At 39.5% G+C, this 23077-nt stretch overlaps 1 protein-coding gene across 3 annotated transcripts in view; it reads right to left on the bottom strand.

The window, feature by feature from the left end:
• The window catches only part of LOC115213918 (exosome complex component RRP45), a 79432-nt gene that overhangs the window by 24313 nt on the left and 32042 nt on the right, over positions 1-23077 (bottom strand). For all 3 annotated transcript variants that reach the window (XM_029782903.2, XM_029782901.2, XM_029782902.2), the window contains exons 2-6: positions 21175-21269; positions 16897-17016; positions 14965-15067; positions 4016-4113; positions 717-756 (exon numbers count right to left, since the gene is read on the bottom strand). In XM_029782903.2, the coding sequence (XP_029638763.1) occupies positions 717-756; positions 4016-4113; positions 14965-15067; positions 16897-17016; positions 21175-21269 (456 nt within the window). The remainder of the gene's footprint in view (positions 1-716; positions 757-4015; positions 4114-14964; positions 15068-16896; positions 17017-21174; positions 21270-23077) is intronic.

The following is a 23077-nucleotide window of genomic DNA, read 5'->3' as shown; positions in this document are numbered from 1 at the left end:
CATGTGGTATCCTCAAAGGGATACGTCCTACATAATTGTGATCAGATGGAGCTCTCTGGCTTTTCAACAATCTTAACATTGAGGTTGCCCAAACCCTATCTTTCTGGACATAACCAGAGAATTGCATGTGATGCATGAAGTTCTGTACATGTTTCTTTGTTCCATAAGATTCTCACACGGGGACACATTGTTCATTATCCTAAGTCTACTATCAGTATGTTGATTTTCATGTTGTGTGAAAAAGCTGAGTTCTTGTGAACAACATATTTAGAATCTATGTAATAGGAGTGGAAGACAGGGAGTCTATTGTTGGGGTGCCTAGTGGGGTAATCTATAGTTACCTTGATACTTTGGTGGATGAATTTTGCTATGTGCTGGATGCTCTCCATTATGCTCCTCTCAGTTTCTACACTACAGTTACTAGAGTTTGTCCTAACTAGAATCTTAATGTCATCTGCATACCTACAGTAAAGCAAAACAGTTGTGGATTGTTCAGCTAAGGATTGATTAAGTTTTCTGTCCCACCAGGTCATGAAGAAACAAACCACATCTCCAGCCACACCGGCACCAATGGCTGTACCTTGAACCTGCATGTATAATTCACTTGCAAAGTTTACCCAAGGTGCCATGCAGTGGGGACTGAACCCCAAACCATGTGGTTGGGAAGCAAAATTCTTGACCATAGAACCATGGATATAAAAAAATACAAATCTTACCACAGTGACTTCGTCCCCACTCACTTCAACGTCTGGACGTCTGCAAAGAAACAAAGAAGATATCACCATCATCATCATCGTTGTTGTCATCGTCATTTAATGTTCATGTTCCATGTTGGCATGGGCTGGAATAGGGCATTACTGGGATCTTAGATGGGTCAAAGGACCAAACCTCACTCATACATTTCGTTTTATTTCACCTGGTTTGAAGAATTGGATGTCCTTCCTAATATCAACCAATTTACAGAGTGCACTGTATGCATGCCTATGATTGTGACGCCCTGGACCAGACTAATAGGTCCTCTTGACCCTCACCACCACATCTCAACTCACTTATCAGCAAGTCTATAGAGTGTTACCCCAGGCGGAATCACAATAGCACCAACAACAGAAATGATGTCATAAAAGTTTAATTTAAATACTGTGGGTCAGTATCGAAAGGGTGAACCCATAACTGAATCACAAACTCCATAGAAAAAAAAAATCAACTTTAGAAGGAACAAACTCCCTATCTTACCTGCAAGGAATAGCAGCCAAACCTCCCTCTAATCACATTCTACTATTTAAAAAATGGAAAAATACAATGTAATCCTATATACACTATGTTTCAATAAGAGATGTGACGATCAAAACTGGACAACAGGTCTCCTTTATCAGGTTTAGCTAGGATTTACACAACAAGAGCAACAACATTTTGTTCAAGAACATACACATTTTTCTGAAATGGTATGGATACGCGTACAAAGATTTATCGCCACAGTTTATATGTACCCAAGAATATCATCCGTATATACTTCTTAGTTATTTCTGAAAGACTGCTTAACAGAATTATCTCCCTTGTAGCAATAAGCAACTAAATTCCTAAAGTATGAGTTTGTGTGAAATTTATGCTCTGATTTTATGCCTTCAGCTGATCAAGATTGACATGATACCTGCTCTACCCAACATATTGAGTTCTATATCTGTTGTTTGTACTATATATATATATATCAGATGTTCATTTTTTACAACACTTATATTACAATATAGACGCATCACAAGTATGTTGTCACTGTTTGAATCAGAACCTGTATATAATTACATACAAAAACATTTCATTTCCTTGGATAAATAAATAAAATTATTGACACACTTCAAAATTAATATTAAAATAACAAATCTGTTCTAAAAAGTTGTGTTAATCCTACTTATTCTTTTACTTGTTTTAGCCATTTGACTGCAGCCATGCTAGAGCATCGCCTTTAGTCGAACAAATCAACCCAAGACTTATTCTTTGTAAGCCTAATACTTATTCTATTGGTTTCTTTTGCTGAACCGCTAAGTTACGGGGATGTAAACACACCAACATCGGTTGTTGAGCGATGGTGGGAGGACAAACACAGACACACAAACATATACATATATACAATGGGCTTCTTTCAGTTTCCATCTACCAAATCCACTCACAAGGCTTCGGTCGGCACAAGGCTATAGAAGAAGACACTTGCCCAAGGTGCCCCCAGTGAGACTGAACCCAGAACCATGTGATTCGAAAGTAAGCTTCTTACCACACAGCCACACCTGAATAACATTTTATTAGATGCTCAGGCATTAGTATGCTATTTCTAAGGCTCTGAATAATCTACAGCACATCTATATAGGTGCAGGTATGTCTGTATGATTAAGAAGTTCATTTCTCAACCATGTAATTTTGGATTCAGTCCAACCATGCAGCACTATGAGCAAATATACTCTGTGTGGCCTCAGGTCTACCACTGCGTTTTGATGAGTGAATTTCATAAATAGAAACTCTACAACTCTACAAAGCCAGTCATATAGCTCCAAGATATATTTTATAGATGCTCTGGGAGGCATCAACAGTGATGTTTCTGAGGTCATGTGGGGTTTTCAGGACTTTCAAAATCAGACCTTCCTCACCCAGTTGCCCCCAACCAGGGTTGATGACATCCTATTTTATATCCCAGTAGCAGCAAACTGCCAGTCTACTCATCATCATCATCATTGTCATCATCATTTAACATCCGTTTTCCATGCTGGCAAGGGTTGGGTGGTTTGACCAGAGCTGGCACTCTGATTTGGCTTGGTTTCTGGAGCTGGGTGCCCTTACTAATACCAACCACTTTACAGAGTGTGCTGGGTGCTTTCATGGGGCACTGCACAAGCACTCTTACATAGAAACGGCACAAGTACTTTTTACATAGCACCAGCACAGGTCTCGTACAGGCCAGTCCTCTTTGCCAAGGGGAGCAGCCTTAACACTTCTGCTGTGGAGGATGGGCCTTCTTGAGTAAGTACATATCTTCCACCAAGTGGTCTTCTCTGAAGCTCTAATAATGGTATTTACGGTCCTCCTCTTTGCTGCACCAGTGACTCCAAGCTCGGTCAGATCATTGTATTGCAAACACCCCACAAAACCCCGACAGCCAACTTCAAATGACTTTCAACTTGCCTGCCAGTTCTATATATATAGGCCAATGCAAGCTCATCATCATCATCATCATCATCATTTAGCATCTGCTTTTCATGCTGGCATGGGTTAAGACAGTTTAACTAACACTGGTAAGCTGGAGAGCTGCACCAGATTCCAATCTGATTTGGGATGGTTTCTACGGCTGGATGCCCTTCCTAATGCCAACCACTCCAAGAGTGTAACGGATGCTTTTTACATGCCACTAGCATCAACCACGACTACAATTTCACTTGGCATGATGCTTCTTCTCAAGCATGGCAGCTTACCAAAAGTTTCGGTCATTTGTTATTGCCTCCATGGGGCCCAATGTTTGAAGGGCACTTTTTACGTTCCACCAGCATGGGTGCCAGTTATGTGACACTGGCAGGTAGACCATGACTACAATTAAGCTGCATAGATAAAGAGTGTGCTTCCCAACCACATGGTCTTGGGTTCAATTTCACTGTGTGACACCTAACACAAGTGTTTTCTACTATAGCAAGAGATCAACCAAACCCTTATAAGTGGATCTGGTAGAAGGAAACTGAAAGAAGCCTGTTACACGTATATGTGTGTCTTTCTCCTGGTAGCACAGTGCAACTGGAAACCACCATAACACAAGCAGTGTTGTTCATTTTCAATTTTCCATGGAACACACGTCCAGTTATGGAGAAACATTACTTAACTTGGGAAGAAGGGAGGGTTAGCAACAGGAAAGAGATCCAGCCATAGATATTCTGTCTGACCAATGCAGGCATGAAAAAGAGGACGTTAAAACAATAATGATGGTATATGTGTGTTTGTCTGGAATTGTGTACACTGTTTGATGGACAGTTCATGAAATACATACCTGAAGTGTGCAAGAGACGTTATAGCTGCAATACTCGCAGAATCAATCAAATTGCCATCGTGATTCAAAACATGGAGATCAATTCGAATTATCCACACCTGAAGAATTAAGATACCATTAAACCATTATTATTGTAATTATTCATATTATTATTATTATCATTATTATTATTATTATTATCATCATCAAGGCAGCAAGCTGGCAAAATCATTAGCGCATTGGACAAAATGCTTAGCTACATTCTGAGTTCAAATTACACTGGGGTCGACTTTGCTTTTCATCCTTTTTGGAGTCAATAAATTAAGTACCAGTGAAAAACTGGGATCGATGTAATCGACTTGTCCCCACCCCCACAAATTTGAGGCCTTGCGCCTCCAGTAGAAAGGATTATTATTGTTGTTGTTGTTGTTGTTGTTGTTGTTAAGGAGGAGAAGGGGGGAGGCAAGTTGGCAGTATTGTTAACATGTCAAACAAAATGCTCAGCAGCGTTTCTTTCGATATTTAAGTTCCGAGTTCAAATCCCTCCAAGGTCAACTTCGCCTTTCATCCTTTCGGGGTCAATAAAAATAAGTACCAGTTGAGCACTAGGGTCAATGTAACCAACTGACACCCTCACCTGAACACGTGAGATAATATTGTCCTAGATACAATATGTCTGGATAAAAGTTGGAATGGTCATGGCTGGAACAACTCATCATAGGTTTCTGGACCAGGGCTGACCTGGAGCTAAACAACTACATCAACTTATTGTAATACCAAAACAGAGCTAGACTGACTGCACAGCCTCATAGTACCTCCTTACAATTAGGTTGACTGTATCTGTGGTACCTACTTACATTTAGGTTAACTATGCCTTACTGGGATACCTACTTATCCACTGTACCTCACTGTGGTACCTACATACAACTAGACTGATTGTACTTCACTGTGATATCTACAATTAGGTGTAATGCACCTCACTGTGGTACCTACTTATGCTTAGGCTGACTGTACTCCCAGGTTGACAGTAACTTATTGAGGTACCTACATATTTACAGGTTGACCATATCTCACTGTGGTACTTATTTATAGTAAGGTTGACAATATCTCATAATGGTACATACACCTAGTTTAGCAGTAACTTATTGAGGTACCTACATAAATGTAGGTTGACAATATCTTACTGTGGTGCCTGTTTATAGTAAGGTTGACAATATCTCATGGTACATACATCTAGTTTGACAGTAACTTATTGAGGTACCTATATAAACATAGGTTGACAGTGCTTCACTGTGACACCTATTTATAGTAAGGTTGACAATATCTCATTATGGTACATACACCTAGTTTGATAGTAACTTAGAAGTACCTTCTTACAGCTAGGTCAACAGTACCTCACTGCGGTACCTACCTATAGTAAGGTTGACAGTATCTCATTATGATACGTACTTACATCTAGGTCAACAGTATCACATTATGGTACCTACTTATAGCTAGGTTGACAGTACCTTACTTGGTTACCTCTATGCAACTGAATGTAACTCACTGGCGGTGAAATGGCAGAAACGTTAGCACGCCCGGCGAAATGCTTAGCAGTATTTCATCTGTCTTTATGCTTGAAGTTCTAATTCCACCAAGGTGGACTTTGCCTTTCATTCTTTCGGGGTCGATCTAATCGACAGGCCCCCTCCCCCAAAATTTCGGGCCTTGTACCTAGAGTAGAAAATATTCTTATTTACAGCAATGTTGCCAGAAATAGCAACCAAATCTACTTCAAATCACACTCCACTGCCTTAAAAAAAGAAGTACACACTGGATAATAAATAAAGTCCGTGATGCACGGTAACTGAACATAGAGAGCTACATCTTTAATCATATCTGCTAGATAAGGTTGACCTCAAGCTAATCAACTACTACTACTACTACTAATACTACTATTGCTACTATTACTACAAACACTTCTTACCACTACCACCCCACTAAAAATTAGATCAATTTCTTTGCCATCTACTGACATGAAACAGCAGTGCACCACTGCTAACCAACTTGGCACCGCTAGACCAATATTGATGCAGCTATTTACAACAATACTGTGACTGTTTGGTCACTGATACAATCTTGGCTTTTTGTCTTCTGAACTCTCTCCCTCTCTCTCTCTCACACACACACACACACACATTACGAATGCAAATATTTATAAGAGCTTGCACACACACATATAAATGCATAGTATTTTTGTGAGTATACAATAAGCCTTCATTAGTCCTTTTTATACCAAACTGCCCTGAGGCTGCCCCTGTTTCATGATACAAACTTTTTACTTTAAAATGGTCTTAATTAAAACCTCCTAGCAGAATCTCATGCTAATTTATGTTCAAAAACATCACTTAATGACGACAGATTTATTTTACTAAATTCTTCATTATTAGTAAAATTAATAGAAACCAAGGCAGTGGATTTTCAACAGAAATCATCATTGTCAGCGTCATCATTTAATGTCCATTTTCCATGCTGGCATGGGTTGGACAATTTGACCTGAGCTGGTAAGACCAAGGGCTGCTTCAAGCTCCTTTGTCTGTATCTGGCATGGTTTTTACAGCTGGATGTTCTTCCTAATGCCAACCACTCCACAAAGTGTACTGGGTGCTTTTTATGTGGTACCAACACTGGTATCAACCCTGCTGTGGTGGACAGATCTTCTTGACTACAGGAAGGGGCCAAATTCAGTCTTTCATTAAGGTGCCAAATATCTTGGTCCTTTGTCAAGATGCCAGATATCTCAGTCATTTGTGAAATATGGTAAGAAAAGTGGGGTTAATGAGTACAAATGGAAGAGTGACCTTTTTTTAAGGAATCGTCAAAATCAAGCAATGAGGGGTTTTTTTCTAACTGTCAAGTCATATCCTAATTCAAATATAGCTATGCTTTTCCAATGGACATTTCTATACAATTTTTTTTACGTGGCACATAAAAAGCACCAATTGACCATGGCCATTGCCAGCCTCCTTTGGCCCCTGTGCCAGTGGCACATAAAAAGCACCCACTACACTCATGGAGTGGTTGGCATTAGGATGGACATCCAGCTGTAGAAACGCTGCCAGATCAGACTGGAGCCTGGTGCAGCCACCTGGCTTCCCAGACCCCAATCGAACCATCCAACCCATGCTAGCATGAAAAACGAACGTTAAACAATGATGATGATGATGATGATGACTTATTTAGAGTTAGAATTACTTATCTCCTTACTCTTCTATAGAGAGAACATCTCATAAAACCTTTTTCAGCCAGCCTCGCCTGGCCCCCGTGCCGGTGGCACGTAAAAGCACCATCCATTCGTGTCCGTTGCCAGCCTCGCCTGGCCCCCGTGCTGGTGGCACATAAAAGCACCATCCGTTTGTGGCCGTTTGCCAGCTCTGTCTGGCACCTGTGCAGGTGGCACATAAAAAGCACCCACTACACTCACGGAGTGGTTGGCGTTAGGAAGGGCATCCAGCCGTAGAAACACTGCCAGATCTGACTGGGCCTGATGAAGCCTTCCGGCTTCACAGACCCCAGTTGAACTGTCCAACCCATGCTAGCATGGAAAACGGACGCTAAATGATGATGATGATGATGATGATGATTTTCAAATAACCGTTAGTGACCTTAGGTTTTAGTTTATACCTAATTATACCCACATTTCTTCTTCCTTTCTCATAAAGATAAATATGAATATACGAAATTATACTCTGCTATTTCCTTTATCAAGTCCTTTGTAAAATTTTTTGTTTATTCTTCTTGCACTGAAGAGAACAGTGATATATAATTAATTTGATCTAATCAAATTAATTTAATTATTTCTATTCAACCACCAATATGAATGATTTTAATATCGCTGATCAAAACGGTTGTCTGCATGAATTAAAATTCTCTTACATTTAAACATCGTCTCTTCTCCATTTTTAACAAATTTTGTTGAGCTTTATGGGATTCCTTTCATTAATTCACACAACACACCATATCTATCTACCTATCTATATATCTCTCTCTATATATATATATATAGATGCCAGCCCCGCCTCGAGGGGCTTCCGTGCCGGTGGCACGTAAATTGCACCAATCCGACCGTGGCCGTTGCCAGCCTCGCCTGGCACCTGTGCGGGTGGCACGTAAAAAGCACCCACTACACTCACGGAGTGGTTGGCGTTAGGAAGGGCATCCAGCTGTAGAAACTCTGCCAGATCAGACTGGAGCCTGGAGCAGCCCCTGGCTTCCCAGACCCCGGTCGAACCGTCCAACTCGTGCTAGCGCGGAAAACGGACGTTAAACGATGATGATGATGATATATATATACACACACACAAAATTTGAGGGTTTAGTTCACAGATGATCAAAATGGCTAGGTCCTCTAGGTAAGTGCTATAACAGATTACTAGGGCTCCAAGGTTATAGCTGAAAGGGCAGTTATAGAGCCATTGCGGATTTCCGATATAGCAGATATATAATTGTTAAAAAGGACAACAAACGTTAAGGCAAACATCTCAAGTCATATATATTATTATTATTGGAAAAAATTCAAAGTCTTACAGCTATTTCTGAGATATCCAAGAGTATGGGATATTCTGTCATTGGAATATCCCTATTTGTCTTCCCATACTCTGGGATATCCCAGAGACAACTGTAAGACTTTGAATTTTTTCCAATAACAATAATGTATATGACATGAGATGTTTGTCTTGCTTTAACATTTATTGTCCTCTTTAACAATTATTTATATATATCATCATCATCATTGTTTAACGTCTGCTTTCTATGCTGGCATGGGTAGGATGGTTTGACTGAGGACTGGCCAGCCAGGAGGCTGCACCAGGCTCCAATCTGATCTGGCAAAGTTTCTACAGCTGGATGCCCTTCCTAACATCAACCACTCTGAGAGTGTAGTGGGGGCTTTTTATCATTCCAGTAAGGCGGCACTGGCATTGACCAAGTTTGAATGGTGCTTTTTATGTGCCACCTGCACTGTAGCCAGTGAGGTGGCACTGGCATCAACCACACTTGAATGGTGCTAAAAGAAAGTGGGCTCTTTTGCACCAAGGCATTGCAAAACCTCATACTGCTTGAATGACCCGGAATAAACTGCAGGAACTTAATGGGATTGAACTGATGCAACACCCAGCATATAGTCCGGACCCAGCTCCCTTGGCTTATTACTTGCTCTGACCCATGACTCACAACATATGTATACAAACACACACACACACACACACATATATATATATATACATACATACCTATATGTATATATGTATATAAACCTACTCTTCATCACTGAAGCACCAGCTTCTAACCTCCTTCTAAAGTCCAGTTTCTTAAAGCCCAGTATCATAAAGTAGAGTCAGATTATTTCAGAGCCAGCTGTCACCTACATATGAGTAAGACTTGGCAATATGTAACATGCTTTCACTAATTATTTTAGGTGCCTGTGTAATCACAAGCAAACACAGATACTCTCTCGGCCCTCTCACCCTTGAGCTAGAAGCACATCTAAGAGAATAAAGAGGAGGAACAGCATCAGCACCCAGTTAGAACTTTTAATAGCTGAGCGGACTGGATCAACATAAAATGAAGTACATTGGTCACAGACAGAATACACTTCTTGGTTCAGAAATTGAACCCGCAACATTGTGATCATGAGCTGAACACTCTAAACTAGCAGTTCTCAACCATGGATCCTAAAGATGCATATGGCCTTCAAACATCCTTCCAGTGGCCCCTGATGGTCTTCCCTCCATAAATACAAAAAATTGTTCTTTAACTGACTTGTGTTTATTTCTTTGGGAGTGTGGCTTCTAAAAAACCCAGATATTAAAAAGACTGAGAACCAAAGTTCTTAACAATAGGCTGAGTGCCTTCACTTAGATTATTACTCTCTGAAATATCAACATAAATTGCAGGGTAACAGAAACTGTGTTGTGTATAGTGGCTATTGTCAGAGAGTACACTATGCAAAAACTTCCTTGTCTGACAAAAGTATTACTCAAAAAGAAATATGTAAACTTTGGGCACTTAAATCTGGTTTAGTCTTTGATTCTGAATATGTATTATTAGATTTCAAAACAAATTAGTTAGATTATATAATTATATTGCAACAGCATAATTATATAAAGAAAATCAGTTCCAGTTAATAAAATTATCAATAAATTTATAAGTACAACTTCTCACCATGAAAATGTAGTGTTTATTAGAGAGAAGTGTGAAAGCAAATAAAAAGCACTTAGGTGAAGAAAGAGAGTGGAAAGGGGAGGTGAACGAATTCAAACAGCAACTAAGTTTAACAGCTAGTAAGGGTAGAGTGTGGAAGGGCTAGAAAGAAAGAAATGATATATTTCTTAGATGGAAATGTAAAATAAAAACACAGGCTGTATATGGGTGAAATACTGTTTGATTTTGGGCCCTATTTTTGTCATTCCCTCATTATCTTTTCACATGCTCAATACATATCAGGACACAACTAACTGTAGAATGTGTAATGCTATCTCAGAACAATTGCTAAAACATTTCATCACAGGGAACAGAAACATTGGTTACCCTCATCAAGATCCTTCGCTATATCACTGAATGAGCTTCATATCTATGATGAATTTACCAGTTTTAATGGGTATGGTAAGTAGTACCTGATTCCTAAGTGAAGTAGAGACCATTATGCTACCCTTAACTTCAAAGTTTGAATAAAGAATAAACTACCATCGGGAAAACTTTGAAGTTACTGTCGAAAATTTACCATAAATATTAGATGTTATAAATGTTCTTTATTCAATGACTATTGGCTTTATGTATTTAAAAACATTTCAACTGTGTATGCATGAATATATACAAACACACATGTATATAGTATAGAATGTATATATCCACATATACACATGCACAAATATATATATATATATATATATAATATATATATGCATACACACACAGACAAATATTTTATACATACACCCTTACATAAGAAATATTGACATTCGACACATTCTGTATTTAATATACATACACACATGTGCATGTACATATATACACATATATATATATACACACAGGCACTACATAGATCAAATACTGACATTTACATATACCAAAAAACCCATCATCATCAACATAACACACACACACACACACACACACAGCCAGTACCACCACCATCATAACTACTCCCAATACTATACCCTATCATTAGTAGCACAATAGCAACAGCAATAACTATCACCATACCATCAAATACTAACTATAACAATCACCACCACCACCACTGCTACTACTTTGTCATTAGTACCTCATTACTACTACTACTACGACTATCTCAATAACAAATCAATGCAATTGTTATAACAATACAATTTCACAATCTCAACCACTACATCAACCTATACAAGAATCTCTACTACACCACCACCACTACTGCAACAACCACCTATACTTTTATGACTATCTCCGTTGCCACACCAACTTCCACCAACACTACAAATGCCATCATCACCAAAACTACCTCCAACACCGCTACCACTAACTGGGTCACTGCAATCTCCACAACTACCACAACAACCTCCACTACTACAACAACCACTCAAGCTACCCCCACTACTACAACAACCACTCAAACTAACTTCACTACTACAACAACCACTCAAGCTACCTCCACTACTACAACAACCACTCAAGCTACTTTCACTATCACAACAACTACTCAAACTAACTCCACTACTACAACAACCACTCAAACTAACTCCACTACTACAACAACCACTCAAACTAACTCCACTAATACAACAACCAATCAAACTACCTCCACTACTACAACAACCAATCAAACTACCTCCACTACTACAACCACCTCCACAACAACAACATCAACAACAACCAACATTGCAACCTACTCCAACACCACCACCAATGCTATAATCATCAACACCACTACTGCAACTACCACCAATACAACAACCTTGATTTACTGCAATCACCTCCACCACTGTAATTATCTCTCCCCACTACATTCTACACCCACGACAAGCACCGTAATCATCTTCCCTTCACCACTGCTACAACCACCTATACCACTACAACCACTCACACAAACTTCTACAGAAACAACCGCTACAAACATAAACACAACCACCTCCGCTATGGCTACTACTACTACTACTGCTGCTGCTATTACTACTACTACTACTATACTCACTAATACTACTTTTACACCTATTACTTTACTAGCTTTACTAATAACAAAAACCATCACCACCACCTCTACCTCTGTGAACACTACCGCCTGTACTCTAACCACCACCATTACATCCCTAACAAATACCACCACCCCCACCCCCACCAGTACCCCCCACCAATACAAAGCAATTTATATACACTTCCTATGTTGTAAAAAGGAACGCCGAAAAAATATTTATACTTCTGATGATGATATGATGATGGTGGTGGTGGTGGTGGTAGGGATGGTGATGGTGATGGTGGTGGAGATGTAGCAGAACCAATCAATTGTGATTCATTGCTGACAATCAATATTGTCGTATTGTTAGTGTTCTTATATAACCTATGCACACACACACACATGCACAGATATACAGGTACATACACACACATATATATACATATACAAAGGCATGCACTTGTTATGGTACACATATACACTCATACAAAGGCATACACACACACACATACATACATGTATGTATGTATACTGGAGTACACATATAACACACAGGGTAACACACGAACACACACACACACACACACACACACATATATACAAAGGTATACACACACTGAGGTCCACATGCACACACACATATACATGCAAAGATATACACACACTGACATACACGTATATGCATAAAGATATACACACACAAAGGTTGACATATACACATACGTATACCTGACATCCACATACACACATACAAAGGTATACACACACACACACACACACATATACAAAGATATACACATACACACACACACACACATATACAAAGATATACACATACACACACACACACAAAAGATGTTATCAACAGGAGAACCATACTTCTAGGACACCAACAAAACTACAAACAAGTCAGAAAAAAAAAGAAAAATAAAGAGCCTCTAGATGATGGCTAGCTAGAAATAGCAGTCAAATCTCCTTCAAATTATATCTTACAATCTTTAAAAATAAAAGACCATATCAGATAATGTAGGTCTAACTACTCTTAAAAGACAGGATGGTCACAACTGGACTGCCTTTAATCATAGGTCTGTTTGAAAAGGGTTCATTCTCAAACACAACCACCACCACTATCACCACAATCACTGCAACCATCAACAATGAGCCTCTACATGGTCAGCTAACCTGCAAGAAATAATAGCCAAATCTCCTTCAAACCATGCTCAAGTGCAAAAAAAAAGGGCGCATCAGATAATGTAGTTCTAGACCAGGGGTGGGCGAACTTTTTTGATCGCGGGCCGCACAGTGCGTCTTTGGAACCTTGGCGGGCCTCATTTATAAAAATCAAGTGAAAATATTTTTAAAGGCGGTTATAGACCTATAAACACACAATTGATTGAAAGGAAATTTTGTGAAATATTCCTCTCGGCGGGCCGCATGCAGCCCGCGGGCCGTAGTTTGCCCACCCCTGTTCTAGACATACACTACTGCAAATATAGTTGGGATGGTTATGGCTGGAATGTCATATAAAAGCAGCTGCAGTAGGAAGAGGAGTGATAAACAAGCTTGACCCTTAAACTGCCTGTTAGGGGATTCTTGCTGTTACTGTTTAACCTCAGATCAGCCCATTCAAGTTAAATTACAATCAAAAGTGCTCCAAGCATGACCAGCCCTTCTTATATTCATACACACTTTATCTAGTGTATCCTTACATTTTCTCAAAAGCATAAGGATGTATTCAGAGGAGTTCTGGCTACACTTTTTAGCAAGTTGAGCAACCAGGAATAGCCCTGACATCTTGCTGGCAAAAGGCCAGGAGTTGTAGTTGTATGATCTTGTTTTTCACTGCGATCCAGAGAAAATTTGTAATGTGTGCAGTACTGTAATGTTGACTGCACCATTATAGAAATGTGTGCAGTGTTCTAATGTTGACTGCACCATTCCAGAAATGTGTATAGTATTGCAATGATAGCCATACTTGTACCTCACAAAGGGGTCAACAACTGCTCAGCGCTGAAGTACTTTCAGACCCCTATAAAGAATGTCAGGCATTTGAGATACAATTTCAAGTATGTGTTATATATAACATTTGGTAATGAGGCAACAATGGAGCCTCTATGCAGTCACTTTTCCTGCTAGAAACTGCAGCTAATTCCACATCAGAGCTACCTGTTCAGGGCTAAACAACAACATTATGAGGTATTTGACATACAATTTCAACTGTGTGTTATAAATATAATAGGTGAAGAGGCATAAAGGGAGCCTCTACATGGTCACTTTTCCTGCTAAAAACTGCAGCTACATCAGAGATACCTCCTCAGGGCTCTACAACTTTATGACTGATGACTAGCCAGCAAAGGAGCCTACATGTAATCGTTCAGTATTCTAGAAATAATAACCAAACTTCACTCAAATCAAACCTTACTGTCTTAGAAAAACAGATGAACACATAGGATAATGTGGCCCAGGGTGCAAAGTAACCATCAATCTTTTTTAGAAACAAAGTGTGTCCAAGACAACATTATGTGAACACAATGAGTGGATTTGGTAGATGGAAACTGAAAGAAGCCCATCATGTGTGTGTGAGTATATATATATATATCATCATCACCATCATTAAATATCTGTTTGCCATGCTGGTATGGATTGGACAATTTGATAAGTGCTGACAAGCCAGAAGACTGCACTGAGCTTCACTGTCTGTTTTGGCAAGGTGTTTATGGCTGGATGCCCTTCCTAATATTAAATGAATTAAAATTAAAAAAATAAAAAAAACACTGCTTACCTTCTCCCCGGCAACGATGCAAAGTGACTCAGTGTCTAAACAACGGGACTCCTTCAGGCACCGCTCCATCAGACGATTCACATAAACTCCAAATTCGGAAAGCCTGTCAAGACCAGTTGTAGAATGAAGAGATTAGGATGTGGAACAGTGATATCACAGGATGGCATGGAACGGCAGACAAATGAGAAGAGCAACACCATGGTTCCAGTTTTGATCCCATTGTGTACCATCATGAGCAAGTGTTTTCTACCAAAGATTCAAATTGATTAATGCCTTGTGGGAATAAATTTAATAGTAGATGGAAACTGTGAGGAAGCTCATCGAAAGGACTGTATCTGTAATCCAAAGAGTTCATCTTGTCATAGAACATAAGTTAGTTATTGACAATACCTAAAAGAAGGTGCTTCATTTTCAAATGAATGGAGCTTTGAACCAGGAGGATGTGGCGATTTGCTGTACTTGATAAGATACGTCAAGCTAGGTAAAACCATTGTCTTCCACACATACAGGCTTGTCCTTTCAAGTGCTGGTGCCTCTTAAAAAGCACCCATGCTGGTACTGCATAGATGCACCCATACCAGTGGCACATATCAAGCACCCAGCGCACTCTGTTAAGTGGTTGGTGTTATGAAGGGCATCCAGCCATAGAAACCATGCCACAATAGACAGTTGGTGTCTGGACAGCTCCCTGCTAGCCAGCACCATGTCAAACCGTCCAACCCATGTCAGCATAGAAAGCGGACATTAAATGACAATGATGATGATGAATTATCAGATGTTTCAACCCTGAACCATAACACCCACTCGTTGGCAAGCCAGCTGAGGTGACCAAACCACTGGTCATCATCTCCATCTGGATTCTATCTTAATTCCTCTCTCTCTTGCTTCATAACAAGAGCCTCTTTTTGCTGTTTCTCCCATCCAACATACATATAATGTACGAGCAAAACACACCTCCTTCCAATGGATGGTGCTGAGTTGTCAAACATTTAAACCAAATTTTCTCAAAACAACTTGTCTGACTGTCCTATAGGCCTCTCCTTTGAGAAACACTGATTTAACCTAAATTTAAGACACCAGCGAAAGAAGAAATAAATATAGACTCTTTCTCGTGTACGCGTAGTATCAATCGCAACAGCTGATGTACTTGCGCGTACAAATGCACGTTCCCACGGCTTTATCAATCGCATTCTCACCTGGAATCGACTTTTGTAATTTTTTCAAGACTTATACATGCCTTGATACCATCGGTATCTACATATCAAATTTGAGCAGAATTGGATGGAGGATGCCCGAGATCCTAGAAGACACATACACAGACAGACAGAACGGATTTTATATAAGAGATGTGCGCATGTGTGTGTGTGTGTCATCCTCCTCATCATTTAACATCTATTTTCCATGGTGGCATGGGCTGGATAGTTTAACAGGAGATGACCAGCTGGAGAGCTGCTTCAGGCTCCAATTGTCTGCTTTGGCATGGTTTCTATGGCTGGATGCTCTCCCTAATGCCAACCACTTTACAGAGTGGTACTTGTTGCTTTTTACATGGCACCAGTACAGATGCTTTATACATGGCACCAGCATAGTTACTACCTAAGTGACACTGGCATGAGTGCTTTTACGTTATATATAAATGTGTGTGTGTGTGTGTGTGTGTGTGTGTCTCTCTCTCTCTCTCTCTCCTAATACTGGCATGCAACAAATTAACATACTGAAACAATATGCAAGAAACTGTCACACATATTTCCATCTTTCCTCTTTTAAGACAATACTGTGTAATTTGAGAGAGATTTGGCTGCTATTTCTAATAGGCTGAGCTGAACAACCGTGCAATAGCTTACTGGGATTGCTGTATGCAACTTTCAAAGAGGTTTGGAATCGGATACTGGACTTGTAATCAAATGTTAGAGAAGCTGATGGTTTCCTCACCTTCCAGGTTCAAACGCCGGCGATGCCATAGGAGAGAGTTCCACATTAACAAACAGGATGCCATCTGTGGGACGATTAGGTTTCGGTTGCCCTACAGTTGCTGTTACTTGTGCCAAAACTCTGAAAAATGTTAAGAAATAACATTAGAAAAGAAAACATGAATTAAGTTTTATATATATGCAATATATGGTATAATTATAAATAGGGCAAATTTTAGCCATTTCTTCACAGACTGAAAAAATTATATATATATATATATACTGGGTTGGCCAAAAGTCACCTGACAGTAAATCAGAACCATTTAATTTCAAGATTAAAACAAAAAATCATTTTATATGAGCATTCACTAATAAATAGACAAATGTTGAAAAAAAACGGTGAGTTTAACTCACAGTATTCAATTATTAAACATTCATAATTGGAATGAATAAATAAAATTGAATTTTAGGTATTTATGGAATTTTGATTTACTGTCGGGTGAATTTTGACCAATCTTTAATATGAATCATGGCACGCCTTTGGTTATGATGACGAGGGTTCCTGTTGATCTGATTAACGGAACAGCCTGCTCTTGAAATTAACATGCAAGTGACTAAGCACTCCACAAACACGTGTACCCTTAACGTAGTTCTCGCAGAGATTCAGCATGACGCAGAGCGTGACAAGGCTAGCCCTTTGAAATACAGGTACAGCAGAAACAGGAAGAAGAATGAGAGAAAGTTGTGGTGAAAGAATACAGCAGGATTCGCCACCACCCCCTGCAGTCTGGGAATCAAAACCATGATCCAACAACCGCAAGTCCACTGCCCTAACCACTGGGCCATTGCGCTTTATATATATATATATATATATATATATATATAATATATATATATATATATATATATATAAAATATTATTGGTGAATTGAAGAAATGGAGCTGAACGAAGATTGAACAGAAATCGTTTTATTTCATTCTACACGTGTTTCGAAAGGCACAATTTACCAAAATTGTAGAATGAAATAAAACGTGTAGAATGAAATAAAACGATTTCTGTTCAATCTTCGTTCAGCTCCATTTCTTCAATTCACCAATAATATTTTAATTTCAATTATCCGCACCAACGCACGGTTGCAACACCATATGGTTGTACCTCCAACCGTGCTGTCTTCTGCTGTGATTTTTGCTACCAAGGTATCGGTTAAACTTTTGATTAATCTGCTACAAGATTATTCATCTTTCTATTTCACATAATATATATATATATATATATATATATATATATATGTATGTTGATGCATATAGGGAAAATAGAACTTAAGATATGAGTATATGAATATTTTTATTAATATTTAGCAGAAGTAAAACAGTGACTCAAGGTCCAAGAGTCTTGTGCGTAGGCACTTAAACATTATTATGATTCATTCTAGAGCAATCCAGAGGGAAATTTATCAACTATATAAACCCACAGGCCTTCAATTGCTGACCAGTTTGATAAGTGCCAATGCATGAAACTTTCAGACCCTGAGTCACTTATTTCTGCTACATATTAATAAAGATATTCCATCTTTTCCTCCTTTCCCCGTGCACTCACCATTCCTTCAGTGTTCTGCTTTGTTATAACCAGAAATGGCTCAGATGAAAGTAAGATCAATTTTTTTAGGTCATTTAATTTTTCTCAACTGATCAATAGACCAACTGAGTAAACCAATCAGAAACATACCTATAATGCTGGCAGGTGCCGTCAGTAATTACTCAGAGTAGGCAGTTGGTGACATTTATGAAGTAAAACACATGAAAAATAACTGAAACACAATCGTGTGACTGAGCTGAAGGCAGATTTACTTCTGCCTTTATAACACGTACAGAAAATGTTGTTGTAGGAATGTACGCAGCACATGTACTACAGCAGTACTATACGTAGCTTAAATACTGAGATTGAAAGGCAGGGGTGAATTATGCCTACCTTATCAACAAAAAAAAAAATGAAATATTTTGCATTTTATGAATAGTAATCAGAGTAACCTTCATAATTTCATTGAATTAAGTGCATATTTTGCCATAAAAGGAAAATGTTGCTATCGATCTATTTAGTTAGTTAGTTAGTTAATTTGGCTCAAAAGCAAATAGCAAGGCCATGTAGGGGGACATGGAGTTAAGTACAGGGTGGTGTTCATGTAAAAAGTTCAGGCCACTTGAGGTCAAGGGAGGCTTTGAACAAAGCGGTCGTCGGCATCTTCACCATCTCGTCTTGCAGCTTGTTCCACGGATCCGCAACCCGGACGGAGAAAGCTCCTCTCCTTCGATTGAGATTTTATTCAAAGTAGGCACTACTTTCCTAGGTGGCACATTACTGCTATCTATAATGACCACTGGAAACAGCTGTAAACCTAATTTGCTCTAATAATGGAAAAATATGAAATGACCATTATTTATAACTTGTCTGATATATATATATAACAGTATTACAATACTAACCAAGCATAGATTGGATGACCTTACCAGATCCTGTCAAACCATCCAATCCATGCCAGCACGGAAAACAGACATTAAATGATGATGATGATGATAACACACACACATAACTGAAGAGAGGGCGGCGTGGGTTTCCGCCCCAACATCCGAGACTTGAAGTTTTATCATGGCTACCGAATAATTGCCACATATTATATTTACAGATATATATATATACACACATATATATATATATATCATCATCATCATCGTTTAACGTCCGTTTTCCGTGCTAGCACGAGTTGGACGGTTTCGACCGGGGTCTGGGGAGCCAGGGGCTGCCCCAGGCTCCAGTCTGGTCTGGCAGTGTTTCTACAGCTGGATGCCCTTCCTAACGCCAACCACTCCGCGAGTGTAGTGGGTGCTTTTTACGTGCCACCTGCACAGGTGCCAGAGGGGTCTGGCATCGGCCACGGTCAGTTGGTGCTTTTTATGTGCCACCTGCACAGAAGCCAGTCGGGGCGGTGCTGGCATCGGCCACGTTCGGATGGTGCTTTTTATGTGGGGGGAGGGTGCAGAAATATAGGGGAGCACCAGTGGGGAGGGGTGTTCGGAGAAACGATGACAGGTTCTAGACAAGTAGAACGTAGGATATCACGAGAGGGGTAATGCATGGTGAAATAGCGTATTGAAGAGTGGGGTTCGAAGAGTAGACACCTATAATGGTGGTGGGAGAAGCGACATCCGGTATAGATGGAGCAAAAATATAGAGATATCCGGTATTGGTGGTGGGGGTGGGCAAGGGCGGGTGCACCGGGAATATGCGAAGGTTGAACTTGACGGGCTGGCTTAAAAATAATCTTAGCAATGGAAGGGGGGAAAGGAAGAGGGGGGAGGGCATACAACGTAAAAGAGGGGGAGAGAGAGAGAGAGAAGGGAATAGTGGAACCCCGCGAAAATCAGCCGCCATTGAAAAAATCCTGTATGGAGAAACTCAAATATCTATTCTGTATTTAGCGAGACACGAGGCCGGAAAAACCGATGGTCAACAATAACTAATAAATTATACAGAATATGCAATACGAGGCGAAATAATAATACTAATAAACAAATTGTCGACTGGGGGTCAAAGGGATAATACTAATACTAATAATAATAATAATAAACAGCTTAACCACTAGAGATCAGACAAATTTGCATGAGAATATTACTGGTACAGATTACGGGATGAATTAGATTAGAAAGATTTTCTTATCTTGGGAACATTTCGTTTTTCGGCCTGACACGGCGAGTATGCGAAGGTTGAACTTGACAGGCTGGCTTAAAAATGCTCTTAGCAATGGAAGGGGGGAAAGGAAGAGGGGGGAGGGCATACAACGTAAAAGAGGGGGAGAGAGAGAGAGAGAGAAGGGAATAGTGGAACCCCGCGAAAATCGGCCGCCATTGAAAAAATCCTGTATGGAGAAACTCAAATATCTATTCTGTATTTAGCGAGACACGAGGCCGGAAAAACCGATGGTCAACAATAACTAATAAATTATACAGAATATGCAATACGAGGCGAAATAATAATACTAATAAACAAATTGTCGACTGGGGGTCAAAGGGATAATACTAATACTAATAATAATAATAATAAACAGCTTAACCACTAGAGATCATATATATATATATATATATATATATGCACAAACACATGCATACACAAATGTAAAATATTAATAAATTCAAGAGTTAGCATGGATGCATGCTTACACAAAGTTCACTCTGCACAGTTCTATGTTCAATCCCAAAGTACCTTCAAAAACTATTACAAAAATGAATACAAAATCAAAAAGCTTACCTGGTTTTACCAAGTTCTACCTGGCAGCAGCCTCTTTCCACACCAAATGTAATCTTCAGTCGCCGATAATCATAAGGTTGGCGTCCATCGATTCTCTGAAAACAAACAGCAAAGCAGAACTGCTTAATCCTCTTGTTACCATGTCTCTGGTGAAATACACTTTTGTTTCAATTAAGTTTAGAAATAATGAAGAATTTAGGAAAATAACTTTGCCGTTATTAAGCTGAGGTTTGGAATTTAACTCCTTAACTAACACATGTAGCACCAGTGGTTCACCACAGACTTCACACAACCACCATACACATCACTGGTGGTACATGTCCATAATTTGAGAAAATGTTTTATTCTGCTTCCATATTTGGGACAGTGTTAAACTTACACACACACACACACACTATATTGTAAGTGTGAGTATTCTGCTTCCATATCTGGGACAATGTTACACCACCCACCACACACACACACGCTATTTTGAAAGTGTGGATATTCTGCTTCTATATGTAGGACAGTGTTACACTTACACACACTAAATTGGAAGTGTGAGTATTCTACTTCCATATCTGGGACAGTGTTATAGCCACACACAGACACACACACATTATATTGGAAGTAATGGAATTCTACTTCCATATCTGGGACACTGTTACACTTACACACAAACATACACTATATTGGAAGTAAGGGTATTCTACTTCCATATCTGGGATGGTGTTACACTTACACACACACACTATATTGGAAGTGTGGGTATTCTGCTTCCATATCTGGGACAGTGTTACACCTACACACACACAGAATATTGGAAGTGTGGGTATTCTGCTTCCATATCTGGGACAGTGTTACACTTACACACACACACTATATTGGAAGTGTGAGTATTCTGCTTCCATACCTGGGACAGTGTTACACTTACACACACACACTATACTGGAAGTGTGGGTATTCTGCTTCCATATCTGGGACAGTGTTACACCTACACACACACACTATATAGGAAGTGTGGGTATTCTGCTTCCATATCTGGGACGGTGTTACACTTACACACACACACACATACACAATATTGAAAGTGTGGGTATTCTGCTTTCATATCTGAGACAGTGTTACACTTACACACACACACACACACACACACAATATTGGAAGTGTGGGTATTCTGCTTCCGTATCTGAGACAGTGTTACACTTACACACACACACTATATTGGAAGTGTGGATATTCTGCTTCCATATCTGGGACAGTGTTACACCTACACACACACACTATATTGGAAGTGTGGGTATTCTGCTTCCATATCTGGGACGGTGTTACACTTACACACACACACACATACACAATATTGAAAGTGTGGGTATTCTGCTTCCATATCTGAGACAGTGTTACACTTACACACACACACACAATATTGGAAGTGTGGGTATTCTGCTTCCGTATCTGAGACAGTGTTACACTTACACACACACACTATATTGGAAGTGTGGATATTCTGCTTCCATATCTGCGACAGTGTTACACTTACACACACACACACAAATATCTGGAACTGCATCCAAAAGACACAATTCTTCACTCTTCTGCTTTTTGCAACATGTTCACAAATGCTGAAGAAGCTTTCAGTTCCCTTAATGCCAAACTTTTGGCCAACAACAACAACAGCTGCTGCTGTTGGTGGCGTTGAACTTGTGTAAAAAAATCAATATTAAACAAGTTCCATTTTCCAAGTTCAATGACCTTCACTCTCAGTTTAGTGACCGTTGGCCAAGAGATGAATAATTACTAACTTCAAAACAATGCCAACTCGAAGTGGCACCTAAACAAAATGGTTGTTAAGGAAACTGGTACTGAATGGTGGTAGGGGAAATGGTGATGATGGAAGGGTTGATGGTGGTGGTGGTGGTGGTGG

The sequence above is a fragment of the Octopus sinensis genome, linkage group LG7 (assembly GCF_006345805.1).
Source record: "Octopus sinensis linkage group LG7, ASM634580v1, whole genome shotgun sequence".
Classification (NCBI taxonomy): domain Eukaryota; kingdom Metazoa; phylum Mollusca; class Cephalopoda; order Octopoda; family Octopodidae; genus Octopus; species Octopus sinensis.
The sequence above is the reverse complement of the archived record's forward strand: the minus strand, read 5'-3'. Positions and strand labels throughout refer to the sequence as shown.